The sequence below is a fragment of the Histoplasma capsulatum genome (assembly GCF_000150115.1).
Source record: "Histoplasma capsulatum G186AR genomic scaffold supercont2.4, whole genome shotgun sequence".
Lineage (NCBI taxonomy): Eukaryota > Fungi > Ascomycota > Eurotiomycetes > Onygenales > Ajellomycetaceae > Histoplasma > Histoplasma capsulatum.
This window is the reverse complement of record NW_025544804.1, coordinates 137330-162265: the sequence shown is the minus strand read 5'-3', so window position 1 is coordinate 162265 and position 24936 is coordinate 137330. Positions and strand designations below refer to the sequence as shown.

The window sequence follows — 24936 nt, the reverse complement described above, 5'->3', positions numbered from 1 at the left end:
CAGAAAGGCTTCCTTACATGTGGTGGCATGATGCTGAGATGGACATGTAGCGCATAGATAGATGAAAGATATGTATCCAAAAGCAAAACGGGAAACTCAACCAAACGTCGTCTTCTTTCCCTGAGATTCGACAATAGCTCCACGAAGCCTGTGGACCACATCTTGCCCATACCGACCCCCGCTGCCTGGTTCCCCCTTCTTCGAAGGCCGCTGCCTCTTTCCAGCTTTCGGTTTTTGGAACGACCTGTCATCCCCTTCTGACACTTCTTCAATTGCAAGAGCTTCTATGTCATTGCCCCCGACCTGCCCGTCACCTCTTTCCGGCTCCGTACCAAACTTATCCTTTGACGTCCCATCCTTTCCAAACCGTTTTTTATACCGGGTTGCCTTGTCTTCCGCAAACTCCATCCGTAGCGAGCGGCCCATAATTTTATTAACCCATACCCTTTTCATCTTTAGTTTTTTCTTCTTTTTCTCCTTGGTTCGGGTGCTCTTCGATTCCTCGCTACTGGACGCAGCATCTGCATTTGAGCCATCCATGTCCTTCTCACTATCATCATCGCCATCTTCATCTTTCTCCGGGACATTGACAAATCCTCTCATCGCAACCTCTGCCGCGTCAATACCCTCAAACTCAATCCAAGCGTAGCCCTTGCACTTGCCACTATCCTGAAATGTCGCAAGTTGTATATGCTCTATAACTCCACACGGCTTGAAATGCTCTTCCAAAATCTCCTTTGTCACGTCAAACCCAAGATTACCGACAAACACTCGCCGGGAGGGAGCATGAGCGGAGAGTTTGGAAGCCTTATTACTGGTAGCCTCGTCATTTGGCTTATCAGGCCTGCCCACAAAGCTTTTTGCATTCTTAATCAATGCCCGACGACCATTAATTAGCTGCTCACTCATCGCAATTGCGGTCTCCATTGCCTCATTGCTGGTGAAATCGACGTAGGCGAATCCCTTGTTTTGAGCCTTGCCATTTTGCTTTGGACCTTCTGGCAGGTGTATCCGTGTGATATCGCTGCTTTTCAAAGTCCCTGAACTGGTAAAGAATGCCCTTATGTCGTCCTTCTTCACGACAAAGGGCAGATTGCCGACCCAGACTCCGTAATCAGACCTTTTCGAGGGCTTTTCTGCTTGTTCCGCAGCCTGGGGTTTTGAAGTTGGGTTTATTGTTGAGGTTTGGGCAGAGGGATCAGAGATTTGTGATGCTGCTGACTTCTTTTTTGCTTTTCGAAGTGCCTTCTTCGACGGAGGTTCTGGTGCAGATAAATCAATTTCGAGAGCTGGGACTTGGTCTAACTTGCGTTTACGAGTCGTAGGTGGAGAGTCTGAGGGAGTGGCCTCCTTGGGACTAGACATTCCGTGAAAGTTGAGAGTAGACAATGTACAGCAACAATAAAATAATGGCTATGGTTCAGGCACTCACAGTTACTTGGAAATCCTCAATACATGAGGGGATAAATGAGAATAATCAAGCAATGGATTGCGCACAAGGTGTATATTACAAGTTCTAAATTTTTTGGTAAAGAAAATTTTACGGTGTGCCGTAGTGACCTGACATGCAGGCTTCCAGCACCCGTCGGCTCCCAAGCGTGAAGGTAAAACCAGACAAGTAGCCACCAACCGGCATCATCTCTAGCATTGTTATTTTTACATCCGCGCTCAACCTGACCCTCCGTCGAACTAATCTCTCTCTGTCTCCCATTGCGCAACAACATCAACCTTTGCTATGGCGTCTCCTGAGCCTGCCTCTCCTTCGCCAGATAGGAGCTTGCCCGATGCGCCGCCTCTAGCACAGCAGACCACGTACAAGTCTTTCAAGTCAGTTCGCCATATGTTCAGATTAACCCGCGTCAACTGACTGTATTACATAGGAGAAAATATGCGAAGCAAAAGATCACTTTTGAACATGCTATGAAAAAAAGCAATGCTTTGTTCAAGGAAGAACTGAGGATTCGTGACCTCTCCAAGCGACTAAAAGAACAGAATGAGTACGCGATCCCACGATATCAAACCCCTTAAAAGTTAGAATGCTCTACTAACTCAATTCGACTTATAGTCAACTCCTCGAAGCACTCTTAGAACTCAACAGCAGTATACGTGTTCCCCCCAAGCTCCGATATAACCTTGACCTTCCAGGCTCCAAGTTACCGAGAGTAGGCTCTCCGGATCCTGAGCACTACCAACAAGAGTCCTATGATATAGAAACTGCTCGCGAGGCACTGCGAGTCGCGAAAGCGAGGTTGTTGGCTGGAGAAATCAAGCCCGACCAATGCCGTCGCCTGGAAGAGTCTCTCCTCCAGAGTGAGAACTTCGCTCCCGCGGTGCATTATTCTTCGCTACTAAAGGTTCCACATACGACATCGAGTCGACCCGCTATGGAATGCGAAGTGGATTCAAATCTTGGTTTTCTAAGTCCAGAACATGAAATTGAATATTCCGCAGCGCTTGATGCCGCTACATCTGGGGAACCCAGACCAACAGGGAAATCAGTTTCAGCTGCGAGTAGGGATAGAGAAGCTGCTGTCCGGAATCCAGTTTCCGTGATAAATTGGTTGAGGAAACATCAACCGCAAGTCTTTCTGCAAGATGCCGATGCAGCATCCGAAAAGCCTCCTCCCCGTTCTAACAATCCGCGTAGTTCGAAGCGAGCGAGTACCCACACGCGAAAGGAAGAAGATGTATACGACGAAGATGGTATATTGATTGACACTCCGTTGGGTGGTGGAGGAGGGGGAGGGTCAGGCGGCGGGGCTCGCGGAAAGCGAAAACGAGACGAGGATGGAGGCTATCGACCCAAAGGTGGCAGTGGTGGCCGCTCGAGGAAGAAAAAGGAAGATGCCCCGAAGCGTGCTAAGAGAAGTTCCGCGGCTGGGGCAGCGGCATAATGCTGTTCGGTGTGTCCATTCCGTTAATAACAGTCCACGCAGTTCTTACGCCCATCTATGTCCTTGTTTACAATTTTTTTTCCTTGTGTATGTACTATGTTGCTTTCCCCTGCAATCAAAATGCATTTTATACCTTCTTTTTCGGGGTCTCTTTCTTTGCAATCTCGAATGCCCCAGAATACTCCTGATTTAGCTGCATTTGTCATTCGTTTTCTTTGATTAAAAAACAGCTTTGTTGCATTTTCATTGAACAATGGCATTTCTATTTTAATTCTACCCTCTCACAGCCCTCGTTACCCTTTTGTACTCAATAACTTTTTTTTTAAAGAAAAAATATAGTCCGCTATATATTAGAATGTGGCCTATTTTCATTTAATATGTTAATGTCAGGACTCTACCGCTCGCACTCGCTCAATTTGCATCCTCCGTCTCTTCACAGCACATAACTAGGGAGTACCGAAACGAAATCTCTCCAAGTAGATAGGAAAGCAACGAAGGTTAGACGGCCACTCAAATCGAGAGAAGAAAGGGAACCAAACAAACCATCGAGTTTTGATCCGGACTTAATCTGCCAGAATCCACAGTCCAATCGGAAGGACATGAATGTGACAGAAAATCCGAACTGGGAGCCTTTCCAGGGGCCTCCATTTGACATGGGAGGTGGTCCAAAAACTTCGAAAGATGAGTTTAACCCCCTCTTCCCTCCAAGACAATGCCAGTTCATTCCCCTGCTCTCCAAGCGAAGGCGAGCCAATCAGCCAAACCAACAAACCAGGAAGGGTGAACCTCAGCGTCAGCATCAGCATCGCCAAATCCCACCCGGCTTCCGCCACCGCTTCCAAGAGGTATACAAACCTGGCAATGAATGGGCTGGGATACCAGGGCCCGATGCCATCAGATATTACGAGGAGGAATTAGCCAAAGACGACCTCGGCCCTGACAGCGAGTGGGAATACGCGGATGAGCTTAGGAAGCAGCTTAGAAACTTTGTGGAGATGACGGAGGATGAGGAGTATACTGACGAGTACGAGGAGGATGAGTACGGGCGTGACCTACGGTGGAAGTATCAAGGACCTGCGAGTGAGGAGAATCAGTGGATTTATTTGGGGGAGCTGGGAAGAGGCGGGTTTGGATATGTACAGTGCTGGAAATGGTACCCGTTTGGTGATAGGGTGGGTTTTCTTTTCTTTTTTTATCCTGCTTCTCGTCATTCCTTCTTCTTTTTTTGTTTATTTGCCATCTTTCTCCCCCTCTAATATTTGCACTTTACTCTCCCTTTTTGCGGTTTGTCTAAGTCTCAGAACGGAACCTACTATGATTGACGTGTGGAGCAAATTTCTACGGAGTGATTGACAGATAATATCCCGCCCTAGGACCCTATCTTGTTCGCAGTCAAGGACACCCAGAATGACGAGTTCTGGGATGATTATTGTTCGGAGGGAAACCTAACACGGAGACTGAACGCCGTCGGGTGCCCAAATGTTGTCAGGGTGTATGATTGGATTGACCTCAATCCGCAACCCCTTAAGTCGATCGCGCACGGCCATTCTTTTCGCATCCTTTATGCGTATTATGAGGGGGGGTCATTAGCTAGACTTTATACCCATTACATGCAATATAAGTAGGCAGCGTTTTCTCATTATCTCATTTTTAGTTTACCATTTTGTTTTGTCGGAAAGCTTTTTCTCCTGTGTTGGCCGGTTGTGACCCTTATCGCCAATGTCTTTCTTGCCTTTTCTTCTCAAGAGGTATATGGAGGCATCTAACACTTGTCTGACCGACTAAGGCTCCTGTTCCCCGAAGCGTTTCTATGGCACGTGTTTCATGAAATTGCGACTGCTCTACTATACTGTGCACATGGCCATGCTGGCCCCCAGCGAAAGCCTGACTGGGAGGAAATCATACACAAGGACGTAAAGCCAGCAAACAGTAAGTAATACCATCTCTCTGTCACTGAGACGCGAGACCTAAGTATCCGTTCTTCTTTCTCAACATACCTCCCGGCTAAGAAAATCCATTGGCTGTTTCAGTTTTCCTAGGTACAACGCCGCCGCCAGAAAGTGATGAGCTTTACCCATCCTGTTATCTCGGAGATTTCGGTGAGTACAGCCCCTCACTGTATTATTGCTTGGCTGGTTAACATGTTCCTAGGACTGGCCTACAGCATCCCTAATGATGATGTTCGGTCATATAAAAAAGCCTATGTCATGGAAGGAACAGCAGGATTTTTACCCCCGGTAAAATAGGAGCTATAATAATAATCCAGCAGATTGAAGCAAAGAGAAGATAAAAGTGATCTAACCTGAATTTCTCACGCAATTAGGAAGCCGTCGACCCTTGCTCCTCTGGAGTCATCAGCCCCAAGCTGGACATCTACGCTCTGACCCTCTCCATCCGTGAAGCTATCGAAAATTCTCTGAACATCTACACGGCGGACGAAATAAACACTCTCCGTAAACTCCCCGGCGGGGAGAATTACTTACCCTATTCCCTGGATCTCATCAATCTATGCCGTGCAGCAGGGTCCAGCAGAACCTATAGGCGCCCTGACATATACTCCCTCTGGAAAACGACGGGAGACCAGGCACGGAAATGGAAAAGAAAAGTTATGGCGAATAAGCGTCGTATGGAGACTAGCGGGGCTCAGTGCTACGATGGCATGATGCTTCTTGACCATGATGCCAGACGGAGGTTTGAGAGAGATCGGGAGTTTCGGAGTGTCTTTTTTGGAGAGGCGTCATGGAGACATAGGAATCGGGGTGTGGTGAAGTTCGGGAAGGAGGTAGTTAGGAGGGTGAAAGCGGAAGAGAATGGCAATGGCCAGACAAGGGCGAACCATGGCGGCTGGATAGATGCGGAGGGAGACAGAGCAGAAAAGAGGGCGAGGATTTCTGCGTCTGAAGGGGCAGAGGCGTGAGTGAGGTCAATGGAGTCGTGGGGGTTGGGCAAAAACGAAGAATGCGAGGTTGTGTATGGTATAGGAGACCGCCTCGAAACCCCATTCAGCCCCTGATCATTGCAACTTTACTGATCACTGCCAATTAGTTAATACATAACATGTTCAAGCCCAGACTGCCTGAAGAAGTTCTATGACTGTTCCCCGATTTATGACATACAAGTACGAATGTAAATATCCTGTGAAACTACTTAGCACTAGTCACTGTTAAGGGTTATGCTATGCCGAATACCGAAATTGCCTTTCCGCTATGTAATAAACTGCCCATTGCCGAGTAACGTTCAGCTCAGATTCACATTCTGACCTCTAGACACGTTCAAATAACTATCGAATATGAAATGCGAGTAGTCCCTTCAGAAACACTTGAAATTATTTATTTATTAGAGGCAGCAAGGTAGCTGCTACGTACCTAGTAACATTGACATTGGGCGGCGCCTGCACACACCACCCGTCGCTCAATTCCGCACATTTTTACTTCTGTCCCAATCCGTGCCTCCACTTGCTCTCTAGGTAGTATCCAGGGATAAATAACTATGGCAGAAACTACAACAATATCTTCAGACCCACCTTCACGCTCTCTAGCCGGCAAAGACCTCCATCGTCACCAACGCCGGCTGGTCATAACTTGCTGTGCCTTGGTGACAGCATCGGCAACGGACGCGACCATCTCCACCCTTCTCGCCCACGACGGTTGCTACGTCATATGTCTAGACCGCAATCTAGACTGGGCGTCCAGGGGCGTCGAGATGATCGAGTACGCCGTTCCGGCTACGCGGAGGAATGAAGGGGAAGAAGTCAAGGGGGATGTTGTGAATATGGGAAGTGTGGCTGGGTTGAAGGGTGGGATGCCGCATTTGCTCTATCCGATGGATAAAGGGGCGGTGGTTAATATGACCAGAGCGATGGCTGCGCATCATGCGGTGGACGGAATTAAGGTTAATTGTGTCTGTCCTGGGGTACGTTCCATTTGACTGGAGTGGGGTTTCAAGGTTTTTCTATTCTTTTGCCTTATATATATATTTTTTTCATTTATTGTTTTGTGATTCTTGGGTATCCGGCTGACATATATATAGATGTTGTATACGCCCATGATGTATGGGAGAGGGATGACGGAGGAGGCTTGAGAGGCTAGGCGGAAAAGAAGCTTGCTTGGTACAGGGGGGAGCGGTTGGGATGCTGCTGGTGCAGTAGTCTTCTTCGCTGGCCCTCATGCCAGATGGATCACAGGAGCTGTGCTTCCTGTCGATACCAGAGCCACCGCTGCTGTTGGGATTGGGATGGCCGAAAGAGTGCTAGCGTTAATGGTTGAAATTTGTTTCTGATACCAGTCTTCTCCTTCATTTTAAATGGTTGAGATGTTTAAGCTCGGTGATACCCAAGATATATAGAAAGATTGGGAGCTGAAGAGAAAATGCTCCAAACGGAAGGGGATTATCTTTTGAAATACATGCTATGTGATGTATCTTTGAAAGCTCAATGGAGATAGCGTCAATCTCATGTTGCTTGAGGCCAAGATCACCCAGAGAGGAAGGTTAACATGCAACTTCGCATAGTTACTAGTTACACGTACTGATTGGATAAAAAGCATTGATGAATAAGAATAACCAAAGGATATTCAGGGTGCAGAAAATTCCATCTCTAGCCCTTCTCAGCGGTACAGATGAATGGATTGAAAGAGAACACACCGAGAATGTTCGGCATTCACAGTCCCTGATAAGAGGATGCTTGGGAAACAGGATGAATTCGTTCAGGAGACCATTTGGAAGAAGAGAGTTCAAAAAACATGATGCTTCGGAGTTGTGGGGGCCAAACGGGACGGAAAAGGTTTTTATCCAGAGTATATATTTATGAGATTCTAACATGTTTATTCTTTTCAAGCCCTTTTGCCCAGTTATCGAGCCTGGCGGAAGGCGGAAAGGGGAGGGAAAAGAACCCGATGGATCCGTTTCCTGTTTGTGCCCGTTACTTCTGAGAATTGCAAGTCATTAGTAATTGTTCCCAGACCCAGAGCCTTCATCGGCCCATCTTCTTGTTCCCAGTCAGGTAGGATTATCCGCACTGGGAGAGATGGGTGAGCTGCGAACAGGTCTGACGAGAATAAATACTTCAAATCAGGCTTGAGGCCTGGTTGAATGAGCAGTTTGAGAAGCTTGGTCGCAGTGTCGTACGATACATACCGCGTAAGCAGTGAGAGCATAGCGTGGCCCCGCTTGACATGAGTATTCCATTTAATCATGGAGAGTTTCGTAGAGATGTCTGCCTGTCACGAATCTGTGTAACCGGGTTGTATGGCGTGACTACCCGTGGACTTTACGGCGTAGAACAACGTCATGTGAGCAATCTTCCGCCGCATCCACCTGGGTAGGCGGTGAGGATCCATGGATGCACCGGCTTGCGAACAGCCAGAGCCTGGTGGCTCGCTCCCTATGATGGGACACGGTCACAAATGATATCATACAGCGCTGAGGCAAGCGCCTCCTGGTTGGCTGGAGACCGTATTTTACCATACCGCCATGGAAACTAGGGCGGACACAGGCAGAAGCATGGTGTCCAGGCGGGCGAGACCGCGTAATACTGGGTAGTAGAATACGCAAAAATACCAATACGTACCGAATACGTACTCTGCTGCAAGATGGAGCTGCCGCCAAGCAGCCAATTGCCGGGTCTTGCAAGGCAACTGGCAACTCCTCACCTCACCTCACCTCACCTCGCTGGCCTCGCCTTGCTCAACCTCAAACCTCAAACCTCACCTCAACCTCCATCAGCTTCATCTCGCTGACCTCCCATCCTCCATCCTCCATCATCTACCCTCTCTCCCTGCTTCTTATGTAGTCTGCCTCTTGACCCTGTTCGGTCCACTTGTCCACTGTGTTTGTTGTTTTTGCGTTTTACTTCGTCACTTGGCGATCTATCCATTCCGTCATCAGCAGCTTTCCCCGGATTTGAAGTTCCTATCATCAACACCTCCCACCCAGCTTCATCGATCTCCATAGGTCATAAACCATGGCTGCTCCATTCCAACCTCCTCAGCCTACTCTTGTTGGCCCCGACACTCCAATTTCTATCAAAACCCTCTTCGAGGGCTACAATCGACGCTTCAAGCTACCCTTGCGAGAGCTTGGTGCCTACTCCCTGCCACAGAAGGTATGCAAATGGTCCTTTTTCTCCGCCTTTCGTCTTTGTCATTTCGTTCTAAACGGTAATGGTTCTGTTCTGCATTTACGTGTATCGGGCATGTCCTGGATTCCTAGGATCCTCGAGGACGATTTTATTTTCTCTTGTTGAATTTATGGCTAAAGTTGGACTCGAAATCCTGCAGATTCGCCAATTTCTAAGTATCCCTGATGACGCCAATATCACACTCGAACGTTATTCCGACAGTGCTGGCTCCTATGTGGTCCTCGACAGCGAGAATATTTCTGTATACAAGCAACTCTATCGTGCTGCGAAGGCCAAATTGAAGCTTCAAATCAAGGTAACTCGGGTTCAAAATCATGAGCCTGAGCCTGAGCCTGACAACAGGCTGCCATCCCCACCTCCCGAAAGCACAGATGTCCAGCAAGAACAGCCCCAGCAGCGATGCAGCTACCTCGACACGGTTCTACGTGTCCCCATCGACGGGTTGGTCAATCAAGTTGATCATTCTACCTCTGCAGCTCCTGCACCGCCTCCCTTGAAAGCCTCCATGTTCCCGAACGTTCCAGCAGAGAACCCAGCTGAGGACGACAACAAGATATCTACTCAGGCAGAACCTCAGCAAGGCATGGAGCTCGCGAAATCGAATCCTGCGTCAGCACCTGCAGTTATGTGTGCTGGTGGCCCTAATTTCGTTCCGCCATCCCCAATTTGCATTGACTGTAATCACTGCGGCACCGGTGTTCCCGATGCCCATTACCATTGCAGTATTTGTGATGATGGTGATTATGATCTGTGCCAGAAATGCATCGATGCAGGTGTCCTCTGTCCCGGTGAAGGGCATTGGTTGATCAAGCGCACTGTCAGCGACGGTAGAATTAAGTACAACATTACGGAGACCATTGCTCCAAGGAAAATCCCCGAGCCAGAACCTCAAGTGGAGCTCAGCAGCACTAGAGAGCATACCACTCCTATAGAAATTGAGGATACAAAGGCTGGAGAACGGACCTGCAATGCTTGTTTCAGATGTATGTTACACATATTCTTTCTCGATCGTTGGATATACTTGGGCGTTTTGCTGATGTTTCTATTAATGAAGGCTTCAACGAGAAAGAACTCGTTAACTGCCAGGATTGCGGAGACTATGACCTGTGCTTCACTTGTCTTCTCGCGGACAGACATGGTCATCATCCTGGGCATTCTTTCTCCCTTATAGTAGATGGCGAGTTCCAATCAAAGAGTCTTGTCATGTCGACTTGCCAGCCTGGACGTGGTCGTTACCACGCTGCAATCTGCGATGGATGCAACGAGGTCAGCTTCTGATTCCCATGACCCCCGATATCTGAGTTTGATTGTGCTAATGTCATGCAGTCTATAAAAGGCGTCCGGCATAAGTGTCTCAACTGTCCGGACTGGGATTATTGTTCAGAGTGTGTCAGGAACGCCACCGAATTGCACCCTGGTCACCGCTTTGCTCCGCTTTATACTCCTATTCCGGAGCCGCATGGTTATCTCCAGATCCACTGTGGCGTTATCTGTGATGGCCCTCTCTGCTCTGCGACATCTAAGGCGGCTTATATCAAAGGAGTTCGTTATAAATGTGCCGTTTGCCACGATACTGATTTCTGTGGAAATTGCGAAGCTCATCCTGACAATACCCACAACCGCACGCATCCTTTAATCAAGTTCAAAACCCCTGTTCGCAATGCCACAGTCACTACCTTCAGCGATACTGGCATCTATGGGGAATGTGCTGCTCCACTTGGTGATCGACCAAGTACGAAATCAACCTCAACTGAGACTGTGGCGCCTTCGAAATCAAATGCTGCCACTCAGGTGCAGACTGAGAAGGCAGTCCATGAGAACGTCAGTGATACAGATTCCAACATCGCACAGCCAAGCGTTCAAGGAGAAACTACGAACATCAGAACAGAGCCAGGTTGTACACCTTCCAAACTCCACGCTCTCTTCGTTCGGGACACCATTCCTGATGGGTCGCGCTTTGGCCCCAACAAAACAATCACGCAAACGTGGACTCTGTACAATCCAGGCCCCATCCCGTGGCCAAAGGGATGCAGAGTTCGCTTTGTTGGAGGGGATACCATGTTCAACATCGACACCAATCATCCATCGAGTCTCAGCAATTTGGAATCCGCGATGGAAACGCAAGAGCTTACTACACCCGTTCCCCCATTTGCCTCTGCTAATTTTACTATTGAACTAAAGACCCCTTATCGTGAAGGCCGGGCCATTTCTTACTGGCGTCTCAAGACACCTGACGGTGCTGCTTTTGGCCACAAGCTTTGGTGTGATGTGGACGTCCGAGATTCGGTTGAGGATTCGGAGGCACTTCCAGAGCAGACCGAAAATAACAAACAGCTCTCTGTCGAAACAGCGGAACCGAGTGTTGAACCGTGCACAGAAGCCGGTGATGCTGAAGCTTCTCAGGGAGAGTCTCAGTCTGAGAGCGTAATGATATTCCCCAAACTGGAGACAGAATCACCCTCCGCGAGTACCCACAAATCAGCCTCTCCTACAGTTCTCCCGGCCAGTGAACTTCCTGAGAATCGCAATCTGCCGGATGATGTCGAGAGCCTCACTCTTGATGATGAGCACTCGACTGAAGACGATTTCCTGACAGATGAAGAATACGATATACTCGACGCCAGTGACCAGGAATTTTCTCTTGAAGCTCAGAAGCCAGAGAAGCATTAAAGGATCTATCTTTTCGACTCTTTCACAAATGTACTTGACTTGATGCTTGTCCCTTCTGGTTAATTGTCTGCCTTTTTTCATACCTTTTCTTCCAACTTTTCCCTTTCCCTTTTTCTTTCTTTTTCTCTGATACGAAAAAGCAGAAAATCGAGAACTAAGAAAGCTGAGATATTAATGAATATTTCTTCTTTTGTATTTCTCTCGTCTTTTGCCACTCCTTTCTGCATTTTTTGGTACGTTATTTGTCTTTTCGGATGTCTAACAAAGGCGAGCAAATATACCGGGATGTGCCTTGATGGGAAACGACTAGCGGGTTATATATGCGGACGATGATTCTGGCGACCGGATGATGTCTTGTTGGATGGGGGGAGCTGCGCTTATCAGGGCAGCGATGCACTTGACATTAGCGAAGGGGAGGTAAGCTGTGAAAGGAGACAGATGGGCGGTGATGACATGGGCGACCGAATTACTTCTTAATTTTCTAAAATTCTTTTAGGCTCCCGTGCAATTGTTTTGTCCACAAATTTCTTGTTACCTGCGTAGTTCTCCTCTCACTCCCGTTCTGCAATATCTTTTCTGCCTTCCGTCTCGTTGGAGAAGCAAAGTTTAGTTTATTATTTGGTTGTCCAATTGCCCACCCTCGCCCTGAAGCCCCTAGTCGATCATTTGACTTCTATTTGCTTTTCGTAGGTTTCATAGTTCAAAAATGAGATTTCATTCATACGAAATATCCTGTTGGCCTTGGCATCAAACCCGCATATCTTACTAAGCAGAATTTTTGATTCAGGATTTTGTTCAACAATTCAAATCCTAAGCATTCAGTCTACTATTTGGTCCATGACCATTGTCTCTTTGGTTTCTTTCTTTTTCTTTTTCTTTTCCTTTTCCATTTGCTTTTCTTCCATGCAATGTTAGCCAACTCGACCCGTGGCCTTTGTGCTACTGTATCTGTCCTACCTGTGGGATTCCGCTCCCCTCATAGCCTACCACACCCAACACACATCCGTGACCGCCAAAGAATACAAGACAGATACCTCGTACCCTTCCTCATCAACAATGGAGCTGGTAGCGCCCATTTCTCCAGTACACCAGGGCCCCTAAAGCCACCTCCTACTACCTCCGATTCCACCACGGCCACCACGCTGCCACCCGTCGCAAAAACCTCCCCCCTCAACGCATCGACATCCACCCTCCCCGCTCCCCTCTCCCTCCCTCCAAAGGACCCCACCGCCAACAAGGCAAAATACTACTTCACCCTCGGCAAAGCCTACCTCTCCTTCTACAAAACCGGCCTCAAAAATGTCTACCACAACTACCGCGCCGCCCTTCCCCTGCGCCGCCGACTCGGCCTCTCCCTCATCTTCCCCACCTCCCCACCCCCGCCCGTCTACGCTGTCAAACACATCAACAACGCCGCCATGCTGGGAGAATATGCGGCGAAAGTCTCGCGCGGCGAGTTCCAGCTCATCCGCCGCGCGGCGTACGACGTGCGCCGCATAATTCCGTTCTCGCTCATCTTGATGCTGTGCGGGGAGATGACGCCGTTTGTCGTGCTGGCGCTCGGCAGCTTGGTTACGCCGTTTACGTGCCGGGTGCCGAGGCAGGTGGAGAAGGAGCGTGTTAAGGCGTGTTTGCGGAAGGAGAGGGCTGTGAGGGCTGCGGAGGTGGATGGGGCTGCCGCTGCCGCTGCCGTTGCTGATGGTGTCAGTGGTGGGGAGCTTAGCCTGAAGGCAAACGCCATTGCGAATTTGGATGTGCTACTTAATGCCACGGCGATACCGCCTTCGGTTGATATTAATGGGCTGATCAACCATGCGTCGACGGCGGGGGTTCTGAGGGCGTGTGCGGTTTTCGGGCTGAGTCGCGGCCATGAGTTGGCTGGTGGTTCGTTGTTGCCGGGGTTTGTGGTGGCGGAGGTTGTTAATCAGGTTTATCGACCGAGGTTAAGGAGGTGGATGAGGTACCTTGAGGTGGATGATTGGTTGATTGTGAAGAATGGAGGTGTTGAGGGGATGAGCGCGGATGAGATCAGGATCGCAGTGCACGAAAGAGGTGGGGTGGATGTTCCGGTTGGGTTGAAGGATGGAGAGGCGGAGGTGGTGGAGAGGAGGTGGTTGGAGAATTGGGTGCGTGGACGTGGTGGGGAGAAAATGATTGAGAGGTGGAACGTCGAGTTAGATTAAGTGATTGGGGTGGATAAGTTAGAGAGTTGATGGATGGGAATTGTATACTAGGTTGAAGATTTTTCCTTCTCTCATTCTCTATTTTTGTTGCTTCCCTGAAGCCTGAGTGATTTGCGTTTGGTCAGGCTTTTTGCATATGTATACATAGATATTAGAACCCCCTCTATTCAATCATCCCTACAGATCCATAGATTTCTGGCGATATGTCGATCCGTCATGCAGGGGTATGGGAGAGAGGAAAATACTTCCTTTTTGATCCCGGATTATGTGATCTAATTACCAGAGCCACCTACACTTATTATTATGAGGATCAGAGAAAAGTCAAATGGAGATAAAGAGGAAGAAGGACTAAAGAGTTTGATGGAAGTGGAGAGTATTGACAAGAGCTGTGCTGCGACATTTCGCATTAACGATTATGTTTTTATCCATCACATTTGACGCATCATTCCATTAGATGAGCTCTGTTCAAGCCGGAATTTTTCCTAAGACAAAGAGCCAGTCTCAGATATAAGGGGAACTGTGGTTGGTAAGTCTGAAGGAAATCTAGTATCATGGAGCCATAAGTGTACCTAATCACGGATGCGGGAAAGCAAGCTATCCAGGAGGAACACACTTTTCTTGGTTTTCCTCCGTGGGCCAACTTTCCATATGCGACCTCACCTCCCCGAGTGGGGGTGGGAGCAGTTCAAAATTGTGATCCATTTCGCCAGTGCGGACATGTCCTGTGGGAGAAGCAACGACGAGAAGTCGATCTCGAAATCTTTCGAAGTCGTGGTAGTTCGCACCCAGGGCCACACTAAGCATGCTTCCGTCAACTTTGTTCACATTATTTTCAACGACATTGACCTGCCGTTGCCGTTGCCATTGTTGTTGTTGTTGCTGTTGTTGATGATTATGAGCAGTACCCTGCTTTCCCTCGGTTTTTATTCGAGCTTTGAGATCATCATATGTAGCTTTAAACAGCTGCTTCACTTGGGACATAACAGGACAGGTGGATCCCACGTCATTCATGAAATCAGAGGGATCTTGCAAGCTCAGCATACCCTCGCATGGCGATGATGAGGAACGTTTGCTGATGCTACGTTGGCCTCTTAGATATGGGTGAGGAATCAACTTCCCATTCTTCTTCACACTTACGCCTACCTCTTTGTCGAAAAGACCAGGCGGCTCGACAGAAACACCGTATTTGGTAAAAGCTGTATCTTTATAAAATTCAAGGACGTGAAGCAATTGACTGCCCACGTTGTCGCGCTGGTATTTGCCCTCTCGAATCTTGAGAGCCGCAACAATCATCATAATTAGGAGATACGGGCGCACACCTCCATCAACTCCACCAAACAGGCCACGCGTTTCGAGCAGTATTCGCAAGACCATGAATAAGGCGCGGAGCGTTGGAAATTCTGCACGGTAGTTGAGAATAAAATCGATGGAAGCCGGTGGACTGGGTCCGCATTGGAATTGCACCTGCAGACCCGTAGCATCGTGGAGAGCTGCTAAGGTTGGGTCTCTATCTCTTTTCAGCATAACATTGGAAAGTGAGCGAGAATCTTTTAGTGTACTCGCAATCTCGCGTAGGCGTTTGAGCCGCGCTTGCACCATCTTTGGCCTGGTGGCACTTGGACCCCGGCCACCTTCCGCCCTCTCAAGATCCTTGATGGAGACAAACAGGTCGACAGAGGAGTGCGGCAAGGCCATTCCTGTTCTCTGTGACCCGATGAGAATGGGAAAGTCCGCCTCTCCTGATTGCAGGGATACGACGGCATCATGTTGGGCTTTTTCAACAGCATCTCTTTCGCTTGGTGTTTGCAGCATGTATTTTTCAAAGGCTCTAATTTCCTCACTCAAGCAAGCAATACCTCCGCCGTCGGACATTTCCGCATAACTGAGCCAGGGGAGTTCGGTAGACGGACCGTAAGGTGCATTCTTCGCCCACGAAATATTTGGTCTTGTTGGGTCGACTGCAGGGTTGCGTCGTGCTTGAAAGGAGTGGAGATCAAATTTATTGTTGGTACCTTCATCGCTGTTGAGAATTTGGGACAACCTCACTCGGTCAGTAGGAGGTCCCGATAACGCGACGGAGGGAACCGAGAGATGTGCATTCGACTTTTGGCGGGTCGGCATCGACCTTGGGCGAACAAATTCCCTCTCATTATCATGTTTTCGAGCGGGTATCTTTCGAATAGTGAACGTCTGGCGATTCGCGAATCGATGTTTTTGTATTGTCTCCTCGAGGCTATCGGGGACCACCTCAAGCTGGTTGCCTGGTCGCCAGCGATCTGAGACGCTACGATACTGTCGACGGGCTCGTAGGAATATCCATGCATTTCGAGAGAGTTCCGTGTCGATGAAGCATCTCATACAGAGCTCACCAGACTGCGGTGTCAAATATTTGGAGACCATAACCTTCGAAAGCTGAAGGCTATGGGAGTGGAAATGAATTGGACACCAGTCTGCTCAATGGTCTGGAGAACATACAGATCGAGATCCTCTTCCTCAAGACAACAAGAACTAAGATGTTGGCGGTTTTTGATATGTCACGTGGGTATTTGCTTAGTCACCGATTGCTCTCCATTGAAAAGTGACAGCTGCCAGCTAAGTAGGAGGCAGACCCAATGGATCAATGATGAACAATCGTAGGATGGGTTGTTGATAGCTACCTATGTACAGATTCCATTCTGAATCAGTCACGTTGGCACTTCATGTTTGACCAGAGTGGCAAGCAGCAAGCAAAATGCCATGATGGTTAACCCGAGAGAAGGTGGCCGGTGCAGACAACGATGCCAATAGCAGCAATTGCTTGAGTACAAAAGCATGTATTCATGCATGAGGAGAGTACCTAGGTATCATCGGGCTGGATTGAGCCTATCTCCGCCGCAGCAATTTTATCGTAGAGAGAGACGCATGGATGTTCTGGGCAGTGACGTAGCTGCGGATGAGCCGCACCAGGCGCATCATCAACTGCCACCGATTCCAGACCTCATCTCGACTTCATCGGCGCTACAACTCTAATCATGGCCCGGTTGCAGTCTTCCAACAGGTTCACTTGGGCCATGAAACCGCGCTCATCGAAGCGTTGACACCGTCACGTCAACTTCTATTTTATTTCTCTTGGCCATGCTCTGTCTTTCCTTTCCCACTCCACCTCCTCTTGCCACGGTTCACGGTTTTTACACCTAGTCCTTTGTAATAATAATAAACTCCAGTTCCTTAGATGATCTGGGGAAGTTTATGCCCGTTATTTTAGCCTCTGGCTTTATTTCAAGTTAATCCGGAATAACCTTGCTGAGATTACCACATTTGCGGGAAAATATTTCGGTATGTTCGCTTCTCATTTTTCCAGTTTCCTTTCTCAATATTTTATACTTTTCTTGTAATCACGATGTGCGAGGTATTTCTCTATAGGGCGCCAACATTACTAACAGACAGTCGGTTTTTCCCGCAGTATTTATTTGACTAGATCCCTGGCAATGGCGTCCAATGATGTCGGGACTCCCAGCGGAACAGCTTCTGGCAACCCTGAATCGATTGCTCCCGAGATGAGCTCCAAAACAACGGATGCGGACCGTTTTCTGAGAAGCGTTGGAAATAACGATGCCGAGCTTGTGGTTAATATACAACATGGGACACTACCAAAATTTCCTGGGAGCCCAACGGAGGCTGCTAAAGGAGTCAAATCCGGGGCAGACCTCCTACGTCGTTTGAGCCTTGTTCGTTCTTCAAAACCCGCTGCGCCGTCAATAGAACCCCAAGAGGGGCACCCGGGACTACATTTGACGGGAAGAATCATCAGTGCTGCATTTTGCATCCCATACAAGCTCAGAATACGACCTGGCCGTGACTGGGTATGCGGCGTCCTATGCCAGCACACTTGTTTCATTTGTTTGTTCTCTAGCTTACTCTCCAATTCAGGAACTTAAGCACCGACCGGGAACCTCCGCCTTGTTTGATTCGTTCTCTTACCTTGCCTCGTCAAAAACGTCATGGAATCATATCATGGTGGGGTGGACGGGCGAAATCGAGCAAATCCACACCCCAGAGAGTGGGCATGCGACTTCCCCGGGACAGTCGCTGCCCGCTGGTACTGTCCCTACCTCTCTGAATAAAGCGTCCGCTCCTGTCCCAATTGACCCCTCCGAAAAGCCCAGTTATTCATTTCAAGATGGAATATGTGTCACACAACAGGATCGCATTCACCTTGAAGCCCAACTCCGCAACAGCAGATTTGGAAGGGTGCTCCCAATTTGGTTAACCGACGAACAAGAATATCCAGATCAAAACCTATATCTCAAGGACCAGGGAAGATGGAGGCGTTACCCTGAGAGAGAACTATATCCTGTTCTCCATTATAAACAACGCAGCTCGACTGATGGCTGGTCTGAGCGGAAATGGTGGGCAGACTACGTGAGACTCAACAAACTTTTCGCGGATCGCATTTTGGAGACCTACACCCCAGGCGATATAGTGTGGATTCACGACTATCATTTGTTTCTTCTCCCAGGCATTATACGCCAAATGGTTCCCAACATCTACATCGGCTTCTTCCTTCACGCACCCTTCCCGAGCAGCGAGTTCATGAGATGTCTTTCCAAAAGGAAAGATATTCTCACTGGCGTTCTTGGCGCAAATATGATAGGTTTCCAGACATTTTCATATTCCCGTCACTTTGCTTCTTGCTGCACGAGAATCTTGGGGTTTGATTCAAATTATGCGGGCATTGATGCGTATGGAGCTCATGTTGCCGTTGATGTTTTTCCAATCGGAATTGACGTAGATGCGGTGCGGAAGCTTGCCTATGAAGAACCAGGTATTGGTGAAATTGTTAACAGCATCAGAAAACAATACCACGGAAAAAGAATCATTATAGGAAGAGACCGGCTAGATTCTGTACGCGGGGTGACGCAAAAGCTGATGGCCTTTGAAACATTTCTTGAGCGGTATCCTCAGTGGCGCAACAAGGTTGTTCTGATACAAGTAACAAACCCGACAAGTGTGGAAGAGGAGAAAGAGGAATCCGAAGCAAAGATTTCAAGTCAAATGTCACATCTCGTTTCCACTATCAACGGGAGATTCGGGTCACTGAGCTTCTCCCCTGTTCAACATTATTCCCGGTATCTCGTCCCGCAGGAATACTTTGCCCTTTTACGAGCTGCAGACATTGGACTTATCACCAGCGTTCGTGACGGCATGAACACAACCAGCCTAGAATACGTTGTGTGCCAGCACGAAAATCACGGTCCATTAATCCTTTCTGAATTCTCTGGTACAGCAGGCAGCTTAAGCAGTGCTATCCACATTAACCCTTGGGATCTGGGAGGTGTTGCCGACGTCATTAACCAAGCACTGTTGATGACACCGGAGGAAAGAGAAGCGCAACACAGCCAACTCTATAAATACGTCACAACGCACACAATCACCTCATGGTCCGACAAATACCTCAAACGCCTCCTAACCAATCTTTCCTCATTCGATCAGTCTATCGCCACCCCTGCCCTTGATAAAAGTAGACTCCTCTCGCAATATCGAAAATCTCGTGGACGTTTGTTTATGTTTGACTACGATGGCACCTTGACGCCTATCGTCAAGGACCCCCAGGCTGCAATCCCATCGGATCGTGTACTACGTACCATCAAAACCCTTGCTGCCGACCCGAAGAATTCTGTGTGGATCATTAGCGGTCGGGACCAGGCCTTCCTCGATGAGTGGATGGGCCATATCTCCGAACTTGGTTTGAGCGCTGAACATGGGTGTTTCATCCGCCATCCTCGAAATGACGATTGGGAGAACCTGACTGAGAAATCCAACATGGGCTGGCAGAAGGAAGTTCTGGAAATTTTTCAGCACTACACCGAGCGCACACAAGGCTCTTTCATCGAGAGAAAGAGGGTCGCTTTAACTTGGCACTATCGCCGAGCTGATCCAGAATACGGTACTTTTCAAGCTACAGAATGCAGGAAACACCTTGAAAATACTGTTTTGAAACGCTGGCCGGTCGAGGTCCTATCAGGCAAAGCAAATCTAGAGGTCCGGCCGACATTTATCAACAAGGGATCCATTGCCACTCGTCTAGTAGAAGAGTATAAACATGGTCTAGGCCAGGATCCAGATTTCGTTTTGTGTTTGGGTGACGATTTTACTGATGAAGGTTCATCTGCCTCTTCATTCCTGCTGCCCATTCGCCTAAAAACCACCACATTGTGAAACATACTAATTTATGTATTTGACAGATATGTTCCGCGCTCTCGCAAACAGTAGCCTTCCGCGAGATCGTGTTTTCTCCGTCACTGTAGGTGCCAGCTCGAAGCAGACGCTTGCAAATTGGCATTTACTGGAACCAGCCGATGTTATCGCTACGATTGCTTTGTTGAACAGCAAAACAAGCTCCTAGCGAGTTAAAACAGGATAACTTCGGTGTTTCAAGCTCGACCCACAAACTTCGAGCTTGAGCTTTTCCTCTAATTGCACATATAGGCCAAGACCGCCGTCCCGTTCCATCCCTCTGTGTTTTTATTTGGCCATTTACACGGTCAGTGCAGGGAGTTACATTCATCTCAATATCTACACTATATACGGCTATCTATGCATTAAAACTCTCCAAAATTTCCGTTCCATTTCGTAGCGCCAACCGTCCTATTGGCAGATGCCATTGTTGCAGTCCGGATTCGCTTAATCCGATGCATTCATGACTTTTCTACCTACCCTACACACCCCCGTGGGCATCAAGCTTTCACTAGATGGCGAATAAATCCCCAGTTTCAAAAAATACCGTCTTGTTTTGGATTGAATTGAATGCTCATGCACTTTTTGCGTACCACTAGGTGCCCCGCCGCTTGTCAAACATTTTATTACTCAAAAGCATTTGATTATTGTACATAGGTACATATATCATAATAACCATGGCCGCACGGATGGAAATGAGAAAGCAAAATAAGTTAATACGAGGGAAAAATGGCAGTGGTACTTTGATATAAACCTTGTTTAAAACGAGGCCAAATGTAAGGGTCGTTTGTCCTAAAATCTATGCAGAGATGGTATATAACTATTACCACAGCCGTCTAATAAATAACGAAAAAAAAAAAAAAGGAATGAATGAAAAAGAAATTCAATCGAATCGAATCAATATCAAAGGAATCAAAATCACCAATGCAAAGCAGCGTATTTCGAAGCGTGTCTTAAATTTTACAATCCATCCCATTCCCCTTTACTCGCTCCCTATTGCAAGAGCTTCAACCCCAAAAACACCGTCCCCTCAATCGCTCTCTCATAATACTTCTCTACAGCCCCAAACCCCAAGCCTTTATACAGAGAAATCGCCTCTCGCATCTCAGACAACGTATCAAGTCTTACTTCTTCATATCCGATCCGATGTGCAACGGTAAGCATGGAGTTTACCAGCGCCTTGCCAACGCCCAATCCTCGCGCCGCTGGCGTGACGTAGAGCCGCTTCAGCTCGCAATATTTGGTGTCGGGTTTACGAGTTGTAGGCCCGGGAGGCTTACCGTCGTCGGCTTCGCCGACAGGTCCAGCGTGCAACTGGGAGGTGACACGGGCGGCTTTCCCCTCTTGTACCGACGGTTGTAGGGGCACACGCCCATGAATATCTCCATGCCCGTGTAGATGGAGTTCGCGAAGAGCTATGCACCCTAGCGTTTGCGGAGTGTCATTCGGGGTTTGGGATGATTCTTTCTCTTGCTGATTTGCTACGGCGATGAGTAACTCTCCGAACGGCGGTGCGTAACTGCCCGGCATACAGGCCATTTCAGCTTCGAAGTCTTGATATGAGAGATCAATGCCCAGGCCCCCTGTGTAGGTTTTAATGAGCGCGATGGCCGCGGAGAGATCCTCTTTAGAGCGGACGGGGCGTATCGCAAATAGTGGACTTGCAGCGGACATGGCGCGTATTTAGGTTAGTGACTAGTTAGTCAAGAGTATATTTCACATCCTGATCTACAACAGCAGATCTGTAGGATGGGGTATTGAAGATCTTTTCATATTCGAGTGACACAAGGACGGGTTAATGTCAAGAATAGGGAAGTGGCTGGCCAGGACTAAATTCCATCTAGCCATAAGTTAGTCATCAAGGCGTGGTTGGGTTGGCTTCAAGGTTGCAAGTTCAACAAGCCTCGACTGATCATTTATTTTGTCTCTGGGATTCGAGGAGGAGGATGGGACAAAAACTGCCCAGAAGAAGTTATATTTAGTCCCATCCACCAAATTTACTCGTTGTCTCACACCCTCCGAAGCTTGGGAGGCGGATAACGAGCTAGTTATGTTAGTGAACTAATAATTACCGGCAGATTTGGCTGCAAAACCTAGCAAAAGCCGTTCAGGAGCTAGTTCCACAAAATGATCTGCCCACTGGCTTCCAGGGGTATGCGCCTGCCTTGTGCCTTAAGAAGTTAACTCCGCTACGTCTTGGTTTGAAGTTGCTTCTAACTTATCCTTCTAGGAAAATATCTCTGTCACCTCAGTCAAGGAAACCTAGACATTCACAAAACCCTCCACTGAGATCTATGTAGCAGAGAAACACGAGCGCGATGTCAACACACAAACCCAGCTGTGAAGATCGCTCATCTTACACTCGAGTTGCCTGTATTGGCGCTGGATTCTCAGGGATAGGCCTGGGCGCGACGCTGAAGCGCTGGCACAACTTCGACGATATCCGATTATTTGAGCGCCATCCAGATAGCGGCGGGACATGGTGGGCAAACCGATATCCTGGTATGTCGGAGTCATATATCGTTATCTGCCACAAAAGCTCCCCTCCTTCCTCCCTCACCAAGAAAAAGAAAAAGTAGGGAAGGGAGGGGAAAGGAAAGGGAAAAAAAACCTACGGAAGCTAACTGTTAGTCCAGGCATTGCATGCGATATCCCGACCGGGCTATACAGCTTCTCCTTCGAATTGGATCCCAATTGGGGAAGGTTTTTGTCCGCAGGTGGAGAAATTAAAGCATACCATGACCGTGTCCGAGACAAATACTGCCTACGGGACAAAATTGCCTTCTCGACTGAAGCCTACCGCTGTGAATGGGATGACGGATCGAGCCTGTGGACGGTATATCTCCGAGACCGAAAGACGGGAGAAGAGTATTCCCACAAATGCCAGATACTCTTCAGCGCTGCCGGGCAGCTTGTTGTGCCTCGCAAATGTGATATTCCTGGCAGCGCCAAGTTCAAAGGTCGTATAATGCACTCAGCTGAGTGGGATTCTTCTCTAGACCTAAAGGACAATAATGTGGTTGTTCTTGGTAATGGCTGTGAGTAGATAAAAGATACGTTCTAAAATTCCCGGGCAGCTAATAGGGAATGCGTAATTATCCCAGGCACGGCCGCACAAATCGTCCCCTCGATTTTGCCTGAGGTGAAGCACCTTACTCAGATTGTCAGATCAAAGCACTGGATTGTCCCAACTATCAACCCCCGCTATTCATCATGGATGAAGTGGATATTCCGGTATATTCCACTCACAATGCGAGTGCATAGGTTTCTGATCTTCTTTCTAGCCGAGCGTGGCTGGCCTGCGTTTCAAATGACCAAGAAGGGTATGGAACTACGACAGTGGAGGCGCGTGATGGCAGAAAAATACATACGGAAAAAAGCCCCGGAAAAATACCACGATCTCCTTATCCCTGACTTCGAAATCGGATGCAAGGTTAGTTTGTGTTGAAAATGGATTATGCGCTTTTCTCTGAGGGCCTCCCACCTCAGAAAGCAGGAGCTAACATCATCCCCTTTTCTTTCCAGCGTCGAATTTTTGATAGTAGTGGATATCTCAAGTCCTTAAACGCAGAAAATATTACATTAACCAATGCCAAACCGCTGGAGATTGTTAGCGAAGGCATAAAAACTGACAAGGGCTTCATAGCAGCCGACGTTATCGTCTTGGCCACCGGTTTCCAGACCAGCGAATTCTTCCATGGCATGGATATTTTTGGGCGAAATGGGCTGAGTGTTAAGGAACACTGGTCCAAATATCCGGGACCAACCGCTTACAACAGTTGTGCTATCAGCGGGTTTCCCAACTTCTTCATGTTGCTAGGCCCCAATTCGGCGACGGGACACACATCCGCGATCATAGCATCAGAGAAGTGAGTACTCTTATTCATCGTTGGCTTTCATTAGCGAAATGTACCCCCTGGAAGAACAGGGTGATTCTCGAGGGCAGTTTTGCTAGCTGGAGTGAAAAACAAAAGTTAAAATTAAAACTCCCGCAGTGCCATAAATTACTCGCTTCGCATACTGAAGCCAGTAATCGCCGGAAAAGCAGCAACCGTCGAGCTCAAGCAGGAGGCTGAAGATTTGTACACCCGTGAGGTTCAGGCTGCCTTAGAGGAGACCGTTTTCAATGCTGGGGGTTGCCAGTCTGTATGTTACGCTAGTTTTTCTCTCTCTCGCTGTATCTATTTCTTGTTTCCTCTCTTTGCTTCACATGTCCAGAAATATAGCGGCCCTAACGGTGGGCTAACTTCCCCCATTTCCTTCTAGTGGTATATCCAAGGCAACAAGTGGAATCCAACAATGTATCCGTGGTCGCAAGCGTATATGTGGTACAGGAGCCTCTTCCCCATTTGGTCGGACTGGAACATAGAGGTACGTCTAGCCTGCGGAACGCGGAATGCACTGTAAGTAAGTAAATACAACTAACTAATGTGCTTGGGGCGGGGGGTCTGCAGTGGGAATCCCAGAAGTCTGTCCAGAAGAAAAGAAAGGCAGCAAAGCTTTCGCTCTCATTGATCGCTGTTGCATTAAGTGGGATCGTGATGCGGAATTTCTTTCCCCAGCTGCCGGCGCAGTTGGGAGTATCTGCTGGGTCGCTTAAGTCCGCTTGGGAACGCATACTGAGGATACGATGATTTAGCTTCTCATTCTCCATTGTATTCCCTTTGCTTCTTTATTTTCTCTGCGGGCCGATGCATTCCTCATCGCTTTGCTGATTGGTTTTACTAGAACGTTTCGTAACGAGCCTCCGTGGTTTGTGGTTTGTCGGCTTAATATAATCAGAGTTTCGTTTAAGAGTTTCAAATCAACAATCAGAGAGATAGGAAGGAGGCACGAA

General features: G+C 48.2%; 11 protein-coding genes across 11 annotated transcripts; 7 read left to right on the top strand and 4 right to left on the bottom strand.

Moving 5' to 3' along the window:
* Positions 1–96: 96 nt before the first annotated feature.
* On the bottom strand, positions 97–1365 carry HCBG_03151 (nucleolar protein 13; the record flags this gene model as incomplete). Its single annotated transcript, XM_045430200.1, has 1 exon — positions 97–1365. The coding sequence occupies one exon, from the start codon at positions 1363–1365 to the stop codon at positions 97–99; it is 1269 nt and encodes a 422-aa protein (XP_045288343.1).
* Positions 1366–1651: 286 nt separating this feature from the next.
* HCBG_03150 (uncharacterized protein) lies at positions 1652–3100 on the top strand (the record flags this gene model as incomplete). Its single annotated transcript, XM_045430199.1, has 3 exons — positions 1652–1827; positions 1881–1997; positions 2066–3100. 3 exons carry the CDS (start codon positions 1736–1738, stop codon positions 2892–2894), a joined length of 1038 nt encoding a protein of 345 aa, XP_045288342.1.
* A 393-nt stretch (positions 3101–3493) lies between these two features.
* Positions 3494–5811, top strand: HCBG_03149 (uncharacterized protein; the record flags this gene model as incomplete). Its single annotated transcript, XM_045430198.1, has 6 exons — positions 3494–4066; positions 4268–4515; positions 4681–4823; positions 4925–4993; positions 5046–5131; positions 5218–5811. 6 exons carry the CDS (start codon positions 3494–3496, stop codon positions 5809–5811), a joined length of 1713 nt encoding a protein of 570 aa, XP_045288341.1.
* Positions 5812–6383: 572 nt separating this feature from the next.
* HCBG_03148 (short-chain dehydrogenase/reductase SDR) lies at positions 6384–6974 on the top strand (the record flags this gene model as incomplete). The annotated part of the gene is made up of 2 exons (XM_045430197.1): positions 6384–6806; positions 6924–6974. 2 exons carry the CDS (start codon positions 6384–6386, stop codon positions 6972–6974), a joined length of 474 nt encoding a protein of 157 aa, XP_045288340.1.
* A 767-nt stretch (positions 6975–7741) lies between these two features.
* HCBG_03147 (uncharacterized protein) lies at positions 7742–8395 on the bottom strand (the record flags this gene model as incomplete). The annotated part of the gene is made up of 2 exons (XM_045430196.1): positions 7742–8110; positions 8360–8395. 2 exons carry the CDS (start codon positions 8393–8395, stop codon positions 7742–7744), a joined length of 405 nt encoding a protein of 134 aa, XP_045288339.1.
* A 458-nt stretch (positions 8396–8853) lies between these two features.
* HCBG_03146 (ZZ type zinc finger domain-containing protein) lies at positions 8854–12430 on the top strand (the record flags this gene model as incomplete). Its single annotated transcript, XM_045430195.1, has 4 exons — positions 8854–8994; positions 9170–10013; positions 10085–10296; positions 10357–12430. 4 exons carry the CDS (start codon positions 8854–8856, stop codon positions 11698–11700), a joined length of 2541 nt encoding a protein of 846 aa, XP_045288338.1.
* A 178-nt stretch (positions 12431–12608) lies between these two features.
* HCBG_03145 (uncharacterized protein) lies at positions 12609–14056 on the top strand (the record flags this gene model as incomplete). The annotated part of the gene is made up of 1 exon (XM_045430194.1): positions 12609–14056. One exon carries the CDS (start codon positions 12609–12611, stop codon positions 13881–13883), a length of 1275 nt encoding a protein of 424 aa, XP_045288337.1.
* A 160-nt stretch (positions 14057–14216) lies between these two features.
* On the bottom strand, positions 14217–16283 carry HCBG_03144 (uncharacterized protein; the record flags this gene model as incomplete). Its single annotated transcript, XM_045430193.1, has 1 exon — positions 14217–16283. The coding sequence occupies one exon, from the start codon at positions 16281–16283 to the stop codon at positions 14478–14480; it is 1806 nt and encodes a 601-aa protein (XP_045288336.1).
* Positions 16284–17350: 1067 nt separating this feature from the next.
* HCBG_03143 (trehalose-phosphatase) lies at positions 17351–20268 on the top strand (the record flags this gene model as incomplete). Its single annotated transcript, XM_045430192.1, has 3 exons — positions 17351–17725; positions 17793–20025; positions 20108–20268. The coding sequence occupies 3 exons, from the start codon at positions 17351–17353 to the stop codon at positions 20266–20268; spliced, it is 2769 nt and encodes a 922-aa protein (XP_045288335.1).
* An 824-nt stretch (positions 20269–21092) lies between these two features.
* On the bottom strand, positions 21093–21773 carry HCBG_03142 (uncharacterized protein; the record flags this gene model as incomplete). Its single annotated transcript, XM_045430191.1, has 1 exon — positions 21093–21773. One exon carries the CDS (start codon positions 21771–21773, stop codon positions 21093–21095), a length of 681 nt encoding a protein of 226 aa, XP_045288334.1.
* A 644-nt stretch (positions 21774–22417) lies between these two features.
* On the top strand, positions 22418–24877 carry HCBG_03141 (monooxygenase; the record flags this gene model as incomplete). Its single annotated transcript, XM_045430190.1, has 7 exons — positions 22418–22601; positions 22736–23137; positions 23177–23532; positions 23625–23968; positions 24095–24245; positions 24554–24629; positions 24828–24877. 7 exons carry the CDS (start codon positions 22418–22420, stop codon positions 24875–24877), a joined length of 1563 nt encoding a protein of 520 aa, XP_045288333.1.
* Positions 24878–24936: the final 59 nt, after the last annotated feature.